This window comes from Nuphar pumila, chromosome 12, assembly GCF_984573655.1.
Source record: "Nuphar pumila chromosome 12, dmNupPumi1.hap1.1, whole genome shotgun sequence".
Lineage (NCBI taxonomy): Eukaryota > Viridiplantae > Streptophyta > Magnoliopsida > Nymphaeales > Nymphaeaceae > Nuphar > Nuphar pumila.
This window is the reverse complement of record NC_143260.1, coordinates 34,203,390-34,222,141: the sequence shown is the minus strand read 5'-3', so window position 1 is coordinate 34,222,141 and position 18,752 is coordinate 34,203,390. Positions and strand designations below refer to the sequence as shown.

General features: G+C 37.3%; 1 protein-coding gene across 2 annotated transcripts in view; it reads right to left on the bottom strand.

Annotated features, from left to right (window-relative positions):
• Window positions 1-17,078, bottom strand: part of LOC149820638 (uncharacterized) — a 65,896-nt gene extending 48,818 nt beyond the window's left edge. For both annotated transcript variants that reach the window (XM_089983816.1, XM_089983815.1), the window contains exons 1-5: window positions 16,752-17,078; window positions 16,303-16,497; window positions 14,790-14,864; window positions 14,498-14,662; window positions 14,078-14,241 (exon numbers count right to left, since the gene is read on the bottom strand). In XM_089983816.1, coding sequence (XP_089839942.1) covers window positions 14,078-14,241; window positions 14,498-14,662; window positions 14,790-14,864; window positions 16,303-16,497; window positions 16,752-16,937 — 785 coding nt within the window. In that variant the 5' untranslated portion in view covers window positions 16,938-17,078. The remainder of the gene's footprint in view (window positions 1-14,077; window positions 14,242-14,497; window positions 14,663-14,789; window positions 14,865-16,302; window positions 16,498-16,751) is intronic.
• Between the last annotated feature and the right edge of the window lie 1,674 nt (window positions 17,079-18,752).

Genomic DNA, 18,752 nt, shown 5'->3' with positions numbered 1-18,752 from the left:
AGAGAGAAGAGGGGCTAGAGGGGGCTCCCCAAAGGAGTCGTTGGGGAGCTCCCAATGGTCACAATTGTGACCGTTGGCCCCCCAACGACTCTATTGGGGAGACCCCCAATGCTCCTTTTTGGAAAAACAAAAAAGGAAAAATAAAAAATAAAAAGAATTAAAAATAAAAGGAAAAATTACAGCATATTCCAAATGGAATATGCGCAAAATGTAAAAGGACTAAAATACCCTTTTCGGGTAAAAGGAGAAAAAAATGTATAAATATATATACTTATATATAGAGATATGTATACATATAACATATGTATATGTATCTCTATTTATATAAGTATATATATTTATACTTACAATAATGTTTTTGAGTATACATTTTAACACCCCCCCTCAAACTTACGGTGTGATAACCGCAAGTTTGTCAAGGAAATGAAATCTAGGCGAACAAAGAGCTTTTGTGAAGAAGTCCGCAAGTTGATACTCAGACGTCACGTATGGTAGATCAATGACCTTCTTCAAGTATTCTTCCCTGACATAATGGCAGTCCATCTCTATATGCTTTGTTCGCTCGTGAAATGTGTGGTTTTTGGCAATGTAGATTGCACTTTTATTGTCACAGCATAGCTTTGTTGGTTCTTTGACAATTACTCCCATATCTTTCAAAAGACGTCGAATCCAAACTATTTTCATGGTGGTGGATGTCATGGCTCTGTATTTGGCTTCAGTGGATGATAAGGAGACCTTCTGTTGCTTTTTACATCGCCACGAGATCAAAGATTCTCCTAAGAAAATACAAAAACCAGTGGTGGAGTGACGGTTACTAGGATCACCTCCCCAATCTGAGTCGGTATAAGCAAGTAATTTTAAATCAGAAGAAGAAGATAGAAATACTCCCTTATTTACTGTACCCTTCAAGTATCTGATGATGCGAAGAACAACACTCATATGAACGGTTGTGGGAGCGTGCTGAAACTGACTGGCAATGTGAATAGCATGAGACAAGTCAGGTCGAGTAATGCTAAGATACATTAATGAACCTACCAACTGCCTGTAAGGGGTAGGATCGGTTAAGGGAACACCATCGTCAATTTTCATTTTTGCTCCCACAACTTCAGGAGTTTCGCATACTTTGTCATCCGAAATCCCGGATTTGTCAATAATCTCACAAGCAAGTTTAGACTGAGATAGAAAATAACCACGTTGCGAATAGGCAACCTCAATTCCAAGAAAATATGTCAGAAAACCTAAGTCTGACATCTCAAATTTTGAAGTCAAGACGGACTTAATACCCTTGACTCCTTGAACATCATCACCTGTTATTAACATGTCATCAACGTAGAGTAACAAAATTACAATCCCTGCATTAGATTTTCTAGTAAACAAAGCAGTGTCAGTATAACATGATGAAAAACCATTTTCCAACATTACACTGGTAAATCTATCATACCAGGCTTTGGGGGCCTGCTTTAAACCATAGAGAGCCTTACGAAGACGAAGAACTTTATCTTTAGGAATTATCATGCTTGGTGGGGCATCCATATATACTTCTTCGTTAAGATCACCATTTAAAAAGGCATTTTTAACATCCATTTGAAAAATGTTCCAATTTTTAATAGATGCAATAGTAATAAGACACCTAACGGTAACCATCCGAGCTACAGGGGCAAAGGTTTCTTCGTAATCAATTTCATACTCTTGCCCATACCCTTTTGCAACTAAGCGAGCTTTATACCTTTCTAGAGAACCATCACTCTTAGTTTTAACTTTAAAAACCCATCGACAACCTATAGTTTTCTTTCCTATAGGTAGAGTTTGAAAATCCCAAGTTTCTGCCCTTTTAAGAGTATTAAGTTCACTTTGCATGGCTTCTTGCCATTCTATACATTTTTTAGCTTCTTCAAAATTTCTTGGTTCGAAATAAGAATGAATGGCACTAAGACAAGCCCTATATCGGGGTGAAAAAGAATCAAACGATACAAAGCGAGTTGGAGGTCTTCTATTCCTTTCAGATCTTCTATGGTCAAGAGGGGTCGAAAGCTCACTATATTGATCAATAGCACTTCTAAAAGTGTCTTGGTTTCTACGAGAGTAGGTTATAGGTTCACTTGGAACTCTACTTTCTGGATCATTGAGTGAACTATGTTCACCAATATTTTCATCATTTTCCTCATCCTGGTTTAATGATACATCATCATCACTGGATATGTCATCATTACTAGATAATAAGTCGAATAAGGAGCAATCAAAATTTTCTTGTTGAGAAACATTTTTTTCAAAACCACTCTCATTTTCTAAAAAAGTTACATTTCTAGAGACATATAGCTTATCCTCTCGAAGGTTATAACAACGAAAACCTTTTTGAGTTTCGGAATAACCAAGAAAAGCACAAGGAATAGCCTTGGGAGAAAGCCTGTCATTCTTATCCGTAAGCATGAAACACTTACATCCGAAGACTCTTAACCTATTATAATCAGGTTCAAGCTTATGTAATATCTCAAAGGGAGATATTTTACTTAATAACCTAGATGGTAGGCGATTTATCAAATAAACAAAAGCAAGGGCTGCTTCAGCCCAAAAGTTTTTAGGAATATTTTGAGATATAAGAAGAGTCTTAGTGGTCTCAATAATGTGCCTATGTTTTCTTTCAGCCAACCCATTCTGTTGAGGTGTTTTAGGACAAGACCTTTGGTGAATAATACCGTGATCCTCAAGATATACCTTAAATTGATTGGAGAGATATTCTCCCCCAGAGTCACTTCTAAAAATCTTTATGTTGCTGTTGAATTGATTCTTAATCATTGAGTGAAAATTTTTAAAACATGAAAACACTTCATGTTTAAACTTAAGAAAATATATCCACGAGTATCTGGAAAAATCATCCACAAATATTACGTAATAAGAAAAACCTCCTTTTGAAACAACAGGTGCAGGTCCCCAAACATCTGAATGAACAATTTCGAAAGTTTTAGAAGAGAACATAGTTCTTTGCTCAAAAGGTAAGCTTCGCATTTTTCCGAGAATGCAGTCATTACAAGAAAAAGAGCTTTTACATAGGTCTTTTGCAAAATGTAAATATGATAACTTGGTGATATTAGGATGACCAAGTCTTTTGTGCCACACATTTATATCTTTATGTCGGGCAACATTACACAAAACTTTTGGAACTTGAAGAGATTCCATATAGTATAGATCTCCTCTTCTAAAGTCTTCCCCAATCAATTTCCCGGACTGGCGATCCTGTATTAAGCATTTATCACAAGAGAATTTAATATCGCAGCCATGGTCCATGAGTTGAGAAACATAGAGGAGGTTTAAGTTAAGTTTAGGTATAAATCTGATTTTTGAAATAGAAAATTCTTGAGTTTCAAAATTACCTATTCCTTTAATTTCAAGAGAGGTTCCATCAGCAGTGGAGACATAAGATGGGGAACCATTTTTCAAATAATCGGAAAGAGAAAAAATGTTTGGGGACATATGAAAGGATGCACCAGAGTCCAAAAGCCAAGAGATTTTACCTGGAGAGGAAGAAGTGGATAAGGCCGCACCGGAGGTAGATCCCTTGAGGAGAGGTTGAAGAGCTTCCACTATTTGATTTATAGAAAGGGTCCCACTCGAAGATGCCTCATCCTTCTGCGGTACACCAGTGGTAGCCATAGCTAGAAGTTTCTTCCATTTAGGACATACGGGTTTGATGTGCCCCGGTTCTTTACAAAAATCACAAATAGTTTTGCTATAGTCCATTCTTCCTCTTTGACCACTATTTTCACCTTGATTTTGAAATTTAAAGTGAGGGGGACGATAGGTTCTTACATTGTTTTCGGGTCTTGATACGGCATTGACCTCACTATGTTCTTCAATATTACAAGGGACCGCAAGGACATTTGATCCTTGTTTACATAAATTCATACGAGTCTCTTCACCACTTAACTTGGTGAGAACATCTTCAAGAAAATGAGGAGAGAAAGATGAGAGAAGAGATGGCCTTCTTTTGAAGGTAGTACTTATAAGAGAGATCCCTTGAGGTGTACATTTTTTCAAGATAATGCCAAGCTTCCGATGCCTTTTTGAATTTAATAATGTTGGCATTAATCTTGGTTTCCACGGATGAGAAGAACCATGAAAGAATCTTGAAATTCTTCATTTCCCATTCATCGTGTTTCTTGGAGTATTCTTTAAGAGCTTTGGTTCTTTCTTCTCCCTCAAGAATCTTGATTTCGCCTCCATTTACTATGGTAATCTTGGGTTCCGGTTCCGGAATTGTGCCAAGAACATATCTCCATAGGCCTTTCCCTTTTATATGGGCCTCCATATTTCCGGCCCAAACATGATAGTTGGACCCATTTAATTTGAAACCAAGAGCAAAATGGGACTCTTTTTCGCCCATTAGAGAGAAAAGAGATAGAAAAAAAAGCGTACCAACACAATATTTCCAACACCAACTTTGCACAAGATTCTTCTAAAATATTTGAAAAGAAAGATCCACCACTTCAAACTTCAAAGATCGGAAGGCACGTTTTTCGAGGCACTCGAAAAAAAGAGAATCCCACGATCTTCAATAATCAACCTTGCTCTGATACCATGTAAAATTGTCTATGAAAAGACAATACGCATACGAGCACAAATAATATAGAAAAGATGTACACGAAGGCACTCTCACAACACTTGAACAAAATACGCAAAAGCGTAAAAATAATAAACATGCACAATGGCATGTATTTTATAGAAAGAACCGAATGCTTGTCTCGCAAGCTTATTTTACAACAAGGGGGAACACCCCTATTTATACAAGAGAAAAGAGGGGCTAGAGGGGGCTCCCCAAAGGAGTCGTTAAGGAGCTCCCAACGGTCACAATTGTGACCGTTGGGGGCTCCCCAACGACTCTATTGGGGAGACCCCCAATGCTCCTTTTTGGAAAAACAAAAAAGGAAAAATAAAAAATAAAAAGAAAAATTACAGCATATTCCAAATGGAATATGCGCAAAATGTAAAAGGACTAAAATACCCTTTTCGGGTAAAAGGAGAAAAAAATGTATAAATATATATACTTATATATAGAGATACGTATACATATAACATATGTATACGTATCTCTATTTATATAAGTATATATATTTATACTTACAATAATGTTTTTGAGTATACATTTTAACACAGTCAACCAGAAGATCAATGTTTTCATCCCTCTCAGTAATGATAAAAATTGGGACTAATGTTGATCATTAGTGTCGTTCTCCATCAACATGAACTGTAGCCAACACCTAGTGAAGATGCAACTGATGCTTGCTTAGTTAATTACACATTGATACTTTCTGGAAGTAGGATAGGTGGATTTGTGTAAATGACTCAACAGCAGCTCTCCCGCACCCTAAAGAATTATCATGGTTTATGGTCCAATCAAAACCATTAGATCACTTACACGGTTACACCATTATTAATAGTAACATATTTGCATATTTCAACCGATACAAGTTATCCCTTGTGCATAGAGCAAGGTTGTAAGTATTGTATCGTTACCCGTATCGGTCGGACCCAAAATAAGATACGTATCGTATCGTAAAAAATTATAATTTTTTAACACATTTTTTTCAAAAAATCTAAAAAAAATCATGAAAATTCAGAAAAAAATTAGCAAAAAATTTAAAAAAAATGATAACACATGAAACGATGATGAATTGCACAAAATACAACCATAAAATCACATATGAACCATTTATGTCTCTATGAGCTGCATAAGACATCATCAAACATCAACTATCTCACAAGAACAATGCAAAATATTAAACATCTTGCAATTAAGAACATGTCACAAGACTCATACTTTCATATTACATAAATAAATATATTATGGCAATAGTTGCACTCGATTTTCAATCGGTTTCCACTCATTACTTGAGTGCCCCATTGTCAAGCCGGATCATCTGATGCTATGTTTGAGTGTGGAGCATGATTTCTACCTTGATATAAATCTCTAATTTTCGCATATCTAACTTTGCGAGGGGTTACAATGGGCAGCGCCCCCCGAGGCAAAAAAAAATGAAAGGTAGTTTTGTAATATTACTCATAATACTAAGAGATTTTTTACTTTAATCTACTACATTTAGTGAAAAATGGTAAAAATGCACTCTTACTAGAGCAAACCGCAAAATCCCTCTCTCTTGTGCATAGATCGGCTCCTAAATCGCTCTGATGACTTCTAGGGTGAGTGAATACCCCTCTAATGGCCTCTACGCAAATGAGGGAGTCAGCCCTCTATAGGTCTTTAAAATCCAAAAAGGCAAAAGGATGATTCGGCCTTTTTTTAATTGTGTCAATATTGTACCGTACGATACGGCCCGTATCGTGTCAATATTGTACCATACGATACAGGTCATATCGTACGATACATGCACGTATCGTATGATTAGTTGTCAAAGGTGGCGCCTAGGCACAGCCCCACCGCCTAGGCGATAAGGTTTGGGCGGTGAGACCTCATATTTATGCCTAGGTGTAAGCCTAGGTCGGTCTTAGTTTTTTTTTTCGTGAACTATTGTCAACATGTATAAAAGGGGAAAAAGGGTCTCTTTTTCCCTTTTTACTCCCATTTTACATCTCTCGGTTCTCTCTCGCAGCCTCACTAAAGCAGAGAAAAAGAATAAGAAGCTCTCCTCCCTCTGGCCTCTACAAGTACGGGTACCTCTCTCTCTCTCTCTCTCTCTCTCTCTCTCTCTTGTTTATTGAAAAATGTAAGGCAGGCAGGATTTTTTTTGCTTCAATATGGGTTTTTTGTCTTAAAAAAAAGTTATAACGACTCAATCTGACCGCATATATCTCTTCAACAGGTCTTTGCCATACGGATCAGGCCCTAGATCATGCTTTTCAGTGTAAGTACGTGAGTTTTTTTTAAAGGCGCAAGTACATGAGTTTTTGAATCATGAAGTTTATGCACAATTTTCGCCATTGATTTTTTGAAGCTCTAAAAAAACCTGCTAACATGTTGCAATCACATGATTCAAAACCTATTTCCTATAAAAAAAGATTACATTACTCACATTGATAGGGTTAGATTTACAAAAAACAAATGAAAATGAGTGGTTTTTGCTTAGTAGTTTTGCTGAGTAGTTAATTAGTTATATACCTGTATTAGTACCAAACATAGTTACTAAAAGATTCTTGTTACATAAAAAAGCAAATTTCAAAAGCCACAAACTCCTTGCACCCTCAAGATAAGGGGAAGCTATAAGAAGTCTGCTCCTCTTTAGCTGTATGCCCACTTCTTCATTTGATTCTTAAATTGATTTCCCCTCACTTTTAACGTTTTTTTCTCGCTTGTTGATGCTAGTAGTGTATTTTGGAGGTGTTAGATGTTCTGATGAGATGGAAAGGCCATGCAGCTTCTTAGTGGGTGTTCACTTTTTGGAGGTGTTAGATGTTAGATGTTAGGTGTTAGATAATATGCTAATAAATGACATGCATATCTCACAAGATAATATGTTATTATAGTTGTTGTTATAGTTATCTCCTTTGCAACTTTAAGTGGCAAATCATAGGATTCTTTGTTCTTTTACTCAACTTTTCTGATAATGATTTTTTTTGGGTGATGTTTGTGAAAACATTGAACAAAGGAATGAATGTTATTACTGATAGTGCTGGTTCCTTATTGTTATCTTGTATGTTAGTTGCTATTAGTTAACCATTTGTTCTTTTTTTTCGGCAAAAGATACTGGTTTCCCGCAGCTGATCAACTTTTTCATTAAGATGTCAGTTTAGTGCTCCATTTGTCATGCACTTGTGAAATATCTACACATACATTGATTCTTGAATGGAAGTCACATATATATGTAGAATCAAGGGTGTTAATATTTGATATTATCATACTAGTAGTGTATTTTGGAGGTGTTAAATGTTCTGTTGAGATGGAAAGGTCCTGCAGATTTTAGTGGGTGTTCACTTTTTGGAAGTGTTAGATGTTAGGTGTGAATTTTTCATTGAGCATCTGATAAACTACTGAATATTACATTACTGTATGTTTTGGGAGAAATATTAATTTTATTAACATGCTGTTAATGCTTTCTTAATTTTTATTTGTTTTTGTGAATTTTTCTATAAAAATTCAAAAGCATGTTTAGACTATTACTTATGTAATATATTCTATATTTATATATGTGTCAATGTATGTTTCTATGAAAAGATTAATTCATATTTTGAGTTTATGTTAATTGTTGCATACTTGCTTACCCTTTTTAATTTAGCGAACTTGTTTCTTTTTTTTAGATTCTTATCATTTTTTAGAACAACAATGGAAGGGGTTTCTTCTACAAGTGCTAGTGGGTCCACTCCAAGCCCGACATTTTCAAATTTGGATAATATGTAAAACTTCAAGCGAAAATCAAGTGATCCAACATGGAAGTGGCCTATATTAAGGACAAACAAGATTCGAATTCTGTGATGTGCCTTGAATGTGGATCAACTTATAAAGGATGCATATATAGAATAAAGTAGCATCTACTTGGGATTGGAAGAAATGTGAAGGCTTGTGATAAAACAATGGCAGAAATCAAGCAAGTACTTTCTAAGTACATGGAAGAATCAAAGAAGAAGAAAGATAAAAAAAATAAGAAAGAATCAATTAATATATATATATGAAAGAAGTGAACTGGTGAAGGACATGCTACAGTTTTGCAGACGGAGGGGCAGCCAAGTAGTACATTCGGCCTGAGACCACCATAGGCAAAAGGGCTTATGGATCTATACTTTCGAAGTAATCCAGTAGAGAAATAAAAACAAGCAAACAAATAAACCATGCTAAAAAATCATTTCAAAAAGTAAGAAAGGGAAACAGTGTGCAAGTACATTAGTAGGTGGTTTTATGACGGTCGAATACCTTTTAATACAACGAAATTGCCTTCATTTTATAATATAATTGAAGTTATATGCCAATTTGAACCAGAGATGAAGCCTTTATCATATCATGAGCTGCGAGAATCACTTTTGAATAAAGAATTGAAGAAAACGAAAGAGTTTTTGGACCAATACAAAGTGCATTGGTCCAAATATGAATATAGCATAATGTTAGATGGCTGAACTGATAAAAAATAGTGTACATATTAATTTTTTTTCCTTTGGGAACAATGTTTTTGAAATCGGTTGATGCATCAAATGAAGTAAAATATGCAAATTTATTTTTTGCAATGTTTAATGATATTGTTGAAGAAGTTGGGGAGAAGAATGTGGTTCAAGTTGTTACCGATAATGCCTCCAACTACGTCAAAGCAGGTAAGTTGTTGACGGATAATAAAAAACATTTATTTTAGACTCCTTGTGTTGCACATAGTATAGATATGATGTTGGAAGATATAGGAGAATTGAAAGAGTTAGACATTTTTAAAAAAGCAAGGCAATTAGTACTATTCATATACAAACATACTCAAGTGTTGAGTATGATGAGAGCACACACACAAAGAGACTTACATAGGTCTAGGTCGATAGTGACGAGATTTGCTACTAGATTTTTTACTCTAGAAAGCATATATAATTGCAAAAAGACCTAAGGTTCATGTTTATTAGAGATGATTGGGCAAAAAGTAGTTTCTCAAAAACGTCAGTTGGTTGGTAAAATATGTGAAAGCATGATTTTGAATTCAAAATTTTGGAAGGGAGTGAGTCGTGCTCTGAAAACAATAGCCCCTTTGATTGGTGTGCTTTGATTGATTGATAGTGATGAAAAACCTGTTATGGACTATGTCACAGGGATTCAACTAGCAGGGTGCCATACCCGCATCGACGTGACACGGGTGCAGGTGCGGCACCGGGTGCGGTCAACCCAACCCTAGGTGCGGTCAACGCATCCAGGGTCATTTTGGTCCAATTTTTCGGACTTAAAAAAAATGCCAAGAATTTTTTTTTAATACAGGGATTCTCCAACTAGGTGTCATACCCGCACCCGATGCGGTCAACCTGACCCTGGGTACAGTCAACGCACCTAGGGTCATTTATGTCCAACTTTTGAACTATATATATATATATAATTTATTTATTTATTTTATTTTTTTTGCCGCACCCCCGCACTCGGGTTTTTTGAAAGTGTCGCATCCCCGCACCCGCACCCGCACCCATGTGACATAGGTGATGGTTCTTTTTGTGAAGGTTATTTTAAAACCTTATTTTATCGTTGAAAGCGTTTTGAAAAATGATCAATCAAGTAATAAAACCGACTTTCCACGAATGTGGCGAGTACGGATCGAATCCACAAGGAACATGATACATTCAAATTAAATCTAAAACTTTAATTTATTAATATCACAAATGTTTACAACTATGTTAACATTACAATTCAAATTGAATGACAATCTAAAAATGAAAATGAACTGAAACAGATTGCTAAGTCTTCTCCGGATCGCCAGGAGTAATTGATAGTTGCAATATGATGCATTTGTTAGATAATTGCAACTTTATTATTTATTGTCTTAGATACATGTTTTATTTTATCAATGATGACATAAATCTTATTTTTTGATAAAATAAAAATATATAATTACATTTTTGCTTCCCTTTCAATTCTTATTCGTTTCCCTTTCACTTCTCACTTGAATCATATGTCGCTTCCTTCTTTGCTTCTTAGGTCGCTTACGATTCGCTTCCTAGGTCGCTTCTGAGACGTTTCTTGGTTCGCTCGTAAGTTGTCTCGCGCTTCCCGCTTCCTAAAATTTTAGAAGTGCCTCACTTCCCGCTCCCGCTTCCTCGACTGGCAACTCTGGTTTGGATTTATTTTGTAAGCACATATGAATGTGACCCTTGCAAGTTAAAATATATATATATATATATATTTTTTTTTTTGTTTCAGCTATGTCAGGGGGGCTGCCTAGTCCTGACAGCAAGCACACAGGCCCATCAGCTAGGCCGATGCACGAGCTGTCAGGCCCAGCCGATGGATTCGGCTGGGCTGGCTCGGCTAACCCGGGCTGGCAGGGACTGGCGGAACCCAGTCCAGCCCTTGGGCCGAACTGGGATAGGCCTGGCAGTCCATTGCCAGGCCCGGCCAAAGTCTGCCCAGACCAGACCCAGCTGACCCTAGTCGGCTGGGCCTGTTTGGGACCTCAATCGACCTAGTTGTCAAAAAAAAAGAACAAAACCCCGACTGATCTGTTGTTGGTTGGGTTGAGTATTTTTAAAGAAAAAAAAAAGGGTTTCTACACATGGGTTACCTATCCAGTTAAAATTCCATATATTGCATTTGAATTGTATGGAACAGATATATTCAAAAAGGTTAAGATTTTATGTGCATACGTTGGGTTGAGTATTAACATGAGCAACAGTTTGTGTATATATATTTAAGGCAAGTGTTGTTATGAATGCACTAAGAATATGCATTGATGTTCATTTCTATGAGAAACAGTTCATTAGTAGTATGGGCACTTGATGCGAGAGCAATTTGATGAGAACATGCACACTTAATGAAAAGATGCATTTAGATGAATATGCATACTCGAAGAAAACATGCATTGACTTGAATACGCATACGATGAAAACATGCAATTGACATGACTACGCAAAATGAATGGGAGCATATATTTGCCTTGAATAGGTGCATTACATGAAAGCTTGCACATGTCACTATTATATAAATTGAATATAAACATGCTTCGAAACATTCTTGTTCCATGTGCATAGTTGAAATCCGCATCTATGACTGCGCATTTAGAAAGCATGTGATCGATTTCATGTATGGCATGTTGTCATGGTTTTTGGCATATGGTGCATCGATGAATCAATATGAATCATTGTGGGCCCGGTGGGCTTCGAGCTATGGTTTGCTCCTTCATTATTTACTTTTAAATGCATCGCAAAAATCATATTTATTTTTATTGCACTGTATTGCATTGTTTCATGTGTTTTCACGGGCAGGAGTCCCGTAATGACTCTCGCAGAGGTAGATGCGAGTTTTTGACTTTGCTTTTGCATACTGAATTGCAAAACTTAATAAGTGGTTTTTAATAAAAAGATAATGAATAAGAATTGTCTAATATATGTTCTGAGATCTTCCATCGAAAGAATGAGCATCTTAGAGATTCGGTTTTGGAAGACCACGAAGATACAAAAACTCCGTGTGCGTTACTTATTACCCTTTAACCCGATATTGAGGTTCTTTCTCCTGACCACGGTTTTAGGGAGAGTCTATCACTTTACCTGTGGGTGGTATATAGACACAGTTGTTGTTTTGGTATACCAAAAAAGTAGCATTATTGGATGTGAAGAATCTTAGTGTCCCGACATTAGATGTGGAGGTCTAATGTTCCGAAGATGATTCGGTCGAGGGCTAAGTTTGGAACCCAGTAATAAAATACAACTTTTGTGCCAAGTTACCCTGAGAACCCTACTTGACCTAAGAAAATTGTACTTGTTTGGTGTATCCGCAAGCAACGGTAATTAAAAAGAGGAACTTAAATTGTATGCATTTAATAGGAACATGCATATAAAATGAAAACTATAATAAAATATAATAAATTATTTATACATTGCACTGAAGTCATGTATATTCCTGTTATGCATTAGATCATGCATGTTTACTTGTTCTCTTAATTGTTACATGTTAGTGAATGTTTAATAATTGTTCTTTATTGCATCAATGTTTAATTGAATTATGAATTTGTCATAATGACATACCTCTAAGTTATTGCATGAATCTTATATGTATTCTTTATGCTCATTTATTTCATTAGAGGTACCTGTACGCAGAATTTCTTAGATTCTGACACCCTACTTCTGTGGTTTTTCGCAGTCGCAGGAGATCAGTGAAATGACTACCTTCTGGGAGAACTACGAGTGTCACACTTTTGCTAGACAGTTCACAGAGAGACAATGTGGCTCAGTTTTCTTTTATTTACTTTTATGTCATTAAAATAACTTGATATGCCTCTTGCAATTATTGTTAAATACTCTTTCTTTCATAATTAATAAATAATTAGTTGATATGGTTTTGGGTGATAAATGTAAGATTTCTTGTGGTGTGTTTGGCTATCCAATTGGGAGTGGAACGGTACAGGCCCCGGGTCTCTGGGAATATTTTCACAATTGATTTAAAAAAAATGCATTTTTAAGGGGTATGAGTTGGGGTCGTTACAAAGCCTCACCTATGATTTTAAGGGGCTCACGGCCTATGTTTCGCCTAGCGCCTATGACAACTAAGATCGTATGATACGATATGTACTTGCGATACGAGTGTTTATCGTATCAATATTCCTCATAGTAACAATACGTATCATATCGATATTCATCATAGATTATGTTATTCCAAGCAAATAAGAGAAGCTACACCATTTAAACTAAATCTAGGTAACACACTCGAGATAATTAAAAACTGACTTTGGTTCACTTGAAAAATGTGGTTTGAGAAACTATATGGGGAGCAGTTCAACCCATATAAGTTATATTCCTTGTGCATAGAGTATGCTATTCCAAGAAAATAAGAGAAGCTACACCATTTAAACTAAAGTTTGGCATATATCGATACTAACTGTTCATAATTTGGTAACTTTGACTCTGTTGGACCCTGGGAAATTGACAGAGCCAACTGCTAGTATTCGTACATGAGATTATCCTGGTCAATATAGACACATTCATCCAATTGACATATCTGATGGAATCAATTTTGGACTTATTCACCCTTAGTTATTTATGCAAGGGTTGGTGATTGCGGGGAGGCGGGGGTTGGGGGGGTCAATAGAGATCCTGCCTTTACGAATATGAGAGACCAAAAGATGTAAAAATGGTTTATTTATCACCAAGTGGAGATTAATACTATATGGGAAATTTATTGGCGTTGAATCGGGTATTCAAGAAGAAATAGGTCCAGCCCATCAATAGAAAATCATTTAAATTAGATGTAGCATAATTGGAAAAAGAGCAAAGTTTTTTAAATTTCTTTTCTCCTGTTATATCATTTCCAAAGGGCCACAAGGTTATTTTCCATGTGTCAAAAACAAACTGTAATAGCTGGATCAACATATCACTGCCACAACCTGGTTGAGATCTCATGATGACTAATATGTGCCTTATGTAAGATTACTAAAACATGTTATAGTTACAAGCAATTGCAAACCACATTTACCTGCCAGAACCCAACCAAACTTGAGATGCACCACCTCCATTATATCTGTAACGATAAATATAATCACCCTCTTGTTTCTTTAGCTCTTCATCTGTGAGTTCATTCATTCTATCATACATTAGCCTGTCAAGATTGATGTCTTTGTTTCTAGGATCCATTCTGACCTGCAAAAGAAGGAGAAGCAGTACAAAACTATCATAACTACAATCTTAAAAGAATAAAGGCAAAAAGCTTCAAATCTATTCAGAATGTACATTTATCAACTGAACAAATAACAGCAGGAAACATCAGTAGCATATCTTATCTCACAAGGTAAGCATCAAAGGCAGACAGAACAGGGTTACATCCTATACTAATTACACATTCTAGATATTGGAAATTTGGAACTTAGGACACAAAAAAGTAGAGACATGCTTTTACCTTATCAAAATTTACAATGAATATAACACTAGGTACAGGCCGATCCTTCTCAGCCATAGAGGACATGCTTTCCAGATCAAACATGAAGGAGTATAATTTTTTAAACACAGGCTCCACTTTTGTTGCTTCCACCTCAAAAACAGGTAATTCCCTCCCGTATTCACTCTGGAGTGCAAAAGAACAGTGGTTTTACTTCAGTAATTGTGCCAGCAACCTCATTTATGAGATTATACCAAGCAGTACCGATGTAAAATGAAAAAAACGCATAGCTTGATGAAAGTACAATAATTACCTCTCTTGCAGTTCCAGCAGGAACCATGGCCTCCTTCAATAATTTCTCAAGGGCTATAAGTTCTTGCTGTCCCACCTGGCATCAATGTTTACAAGGCATATATGCTCATTTTAAGATGGCAAAAACTCAGCATCAGGAAAAATCTAAACAAATATAGATTTTACCATTACCTAAACATTCCCAAATTTTAAATTATGATGATGAAGGTGTTGCAGACTTGCAGCACCTAAGGAAAAGAAAGAGAGAGAGAGAAAGAGACTACAGAAGCTTCCATGGAAGCCAAATTTCACATCAAAATGCCACATACCAAAACCTTGTAACTGTAAATTGGGATATAGAGGAGAAATAAAACTATAGAAGCTCAGAGATTTCATGGGAGAAGAATTTCACCTCGAACTTCAGGACACCAAACACTAGAGCAGAGAGAGATAAACTACAGAAGCTCAGATTTTCCATGGAAGCCAAATTTCACATCGAAATGCCACATACTGAAACCTTGTAACTGTAGATTGGGATATAGAGGAGAAATAAAACTATAGAAACTCAGAAATTCCATGGAGCCGAACTTCATCTCGAACTTTAGGACACCAAACACTAGAGCATAGAGAAAGAAACTACAGAAGCTCAGATTTTACATGGAAGCCAAATTTCACATCGAAATGCCACGTAACGATAACCTTGTAACTGAAAATTGGGATATAGAGGAGAAATAAAACTATAGAAGCTCAGAGATTCCATGGGAGCTGAATTTCACCTCAAACTTTAGGACACCAAACACTACACCAGAGTAGGCAAGCAACTACAGAAGCTCAGAGATTGCATGGGAGCTGAATTTCACCTCAAACTTTAGGACACCAAACACTAGAGCAGACAATAGGACTTCCTCAATTTAGATTGCATTACCGGTCCATGTGGCAAAAACAGAACATTCTATCTATTTTCATTCCGAGCATATTAAGTCATATCGGAATCATAGTTTGGATCAACAATGCTTTTAATTATGCAATCGATTGGTGAGACTTTTATCATCTGGGCATGTTCTGATAAAACTACTACCTACGAGACACAATGTTAGTACCCATCTTTCAATTTCATGCATTGTCAATGATTCTGCACCACTTTAACAGAACAAACACGGGAAAGTATTTGTATGCACCTACCTACTCTTTTACTTGACAAAGTGAACAGCCACGCTTGCTTAAAGAGTGAGGACGCACAGCCAGAAATTTGACCAACCCGAAACCCAACCAAGACAATCGCAAGATCACACGGACACAAATGACCCAAAGAAAATCCAAATTTCGACCAACCCGAAACCCTATCAAAACAATCGCAGGATCACATGGACGCAACCCAAAGAAAATCCAATTCTCAATCAAACCAATGCGCAAAAACATCACTATGCCACAATCTCAACTGCTCTCCATCATCAGAATCTCCAAAAGGAAAACTAACCAACAACACATCGAATCCTTCATATCCTAAACAAAGCAAGCAATATTCAACAACGTACAGGGAAAACATTGTAGAACATCCGGTGCTCAATATCTAGCAGCTCGCCCGTCTCCAAACAGGCAGGCCGACGCGTCGGGAAACTAATCTTCAGAAACTCCTCCAGTTTATGTGCATCCAGCGCGTATCTGTACCCTCCGTCCCCGTTAAACCCGACCAGAACAACGTTGACCTCCAGCGGGACTTGAAACGGGACCTGAGAAAAACGAAAAACACTATTCTTCAATTAGAAAGCCCTATAAATCGAATCTCGAGTCATCGATCTCCGATTCAGCAATTACAGTAACGAACTTCGAAAATTGCGTAATATACAACTGAAACTATTCTCCGAAGTCGAAATCCATTGAGGAAACTCTAAGAAGAACAAAAAATACATACAGAAAAATGCCCGATCAAAACGAAAACCTGCAGAAAAAAATCGGAGGAGAAGAATTAGGGTTTCTGGATCACCTCCGCGCGGGTATGAAGCATCCGGTGGAGCTCATGCCGGATGTCGTCCTTGACGTCGTGGAAGGCGCCGTGGTGCCACTGAGGGTGGCCGGGATCTCGCCGGAAAGCTTGCCGGATGGCGACGGATTGCGATACGAGAAGGAAGAGGGAGAGGAGGGAGAGGATCGAGGGTGGAACGGGTGCCATCTCTGAGACGGGAAGACGGGTCGCTTGGAAGCATTCGAAGAGTGGACCTCACTCCCTCATCGTTCCCTCCCTCTCCCTTCGATGGATTTTCTTTTGCGCCATTCCTACCTCTGGGAAGGGTGGTGTATGTTCGCCCCCCGATGATTCACTGAATCCAGCGTCTGTGTTAGGGGCTTTGAATGAGCACCCGGTATACAAGCACACGGGGCTCGTATTTCCGTGTATGTTGACATAACTTTGCATCGGACTCTGGTGTTATTGCAAAGACTTCAGTACCATTTCTTGCTATTCTTCTCATAAACTGATGGTTTGAGAAAATGACAAAAATATCTTTCATTTAAAAAAGAAAAAACAAACAGTTTAAAAAAAAGATAAACATGTTCTTCATCCAAAAAGTCGAGGATGATGTTGACTCTTCAAAGTCTTCTTCTTCTTTTTCCGTAAAACACTGTAAAACCCCCTCTCGCTCTATAGAGAAGAAATCAAGGGAAGCAAAAAGTTCTTCCTAGAGAAGACCATGAACATCAACCATCTCACTATCTTCTCTCTTTACATTTCTGCACATCCAACAGACGATCCTACATTGCTTCATCGTCATCTTCTTCTTCCTTCTTCTTTCTCTGTTCAAAAAAGGACAAACATGTCCTCCATCCAGAAAGTCGAGGATGATGTTGACTCTTCAAAGTCTTCTTCTTTCTCTGTTCAAAAAAAGGACAAACATGTTCTTTATCCAGAAAGTCGAGGATGATGTTGACTCTTCAAAGTCTTTTTCTTCTTTCTCCGTAAAACACTGTAAAACCCTCTCTCTCTCTATAGAGAAGAAATCAAGGGAAGCAAAGAGTTCTTCCTGGAGAAGGCCATGAACATCAATCATCTCACTCTCTCTCCCTTCTCTCTCTACTTCTCTGCACATCCAACAGACGATCCTACATTGCTCCATCGTCATCTTCTTCTTCTTACTTCTTCGTAAAACACTGTAAAACCCTCTCTCTCTCTAAAGAAGAAATCAATGAAGGTAAAGAGTTCCTCCTGGAGAAGGCCATGAACACCAACCCTCTCACTCTCTCTCCCTTCTTTCTCTACTTCTGTGCTTGATTTAGAGTTTTTGCCCTTACAGGAGGGGGGTCCGGGGGCTCCCCCCCGGCGCGGTTGGGCCTTCCAACAATGATTTGTAGTATTATCGGGCTTTCTTATATCAATTTGTAGTATTTTCAGGTCTCCAACAAAACGTTATAGTGATTTTCGGAAGACACTACAAATCGCTATAGCGATTTGCAGAAGACACTACAAATTGCAAATCGCTATAGCGATTTATAGTGTTTTTCGTAAATCGCTATAGCGATTTGTAGATTCTTACGCAAATCGCTATAGCGATTTGTAGATTCTTTCGCAAATCGCTATAGCGATTTGTAGTGTCTTTCGCAAATCGCTATAGCGATTAATAGTGTTATTCAGTAAGCAAATCGCTGTAAATCGCTACCCGAATTAGGACCAACTTGTCAGGGCTATATCTCCCTAACCGGAGGTCATATTCCAAATCCGTAAATAGTGGTGTCTTCGTTATTGAGTCTAGTTTATTTCTGTAAATTTTCAGTGATTTCTATTGTCATTTCATTCCTCATTTTAACTTCAACGATACATTACAACCATAATCATCAAAAGAAAGATTGCCCAAGTTAAGAGTCTTGAGAGAGTAGAGGAGGGTCTCACCACCCACCGAACAACAAAAAATACAACGATTCAACTTCAAGTGCAGTAAGGACCCAGAGTCAAATAAATTTAGAGGCAGCTCATCAGTAAGGACCCACAACAGTC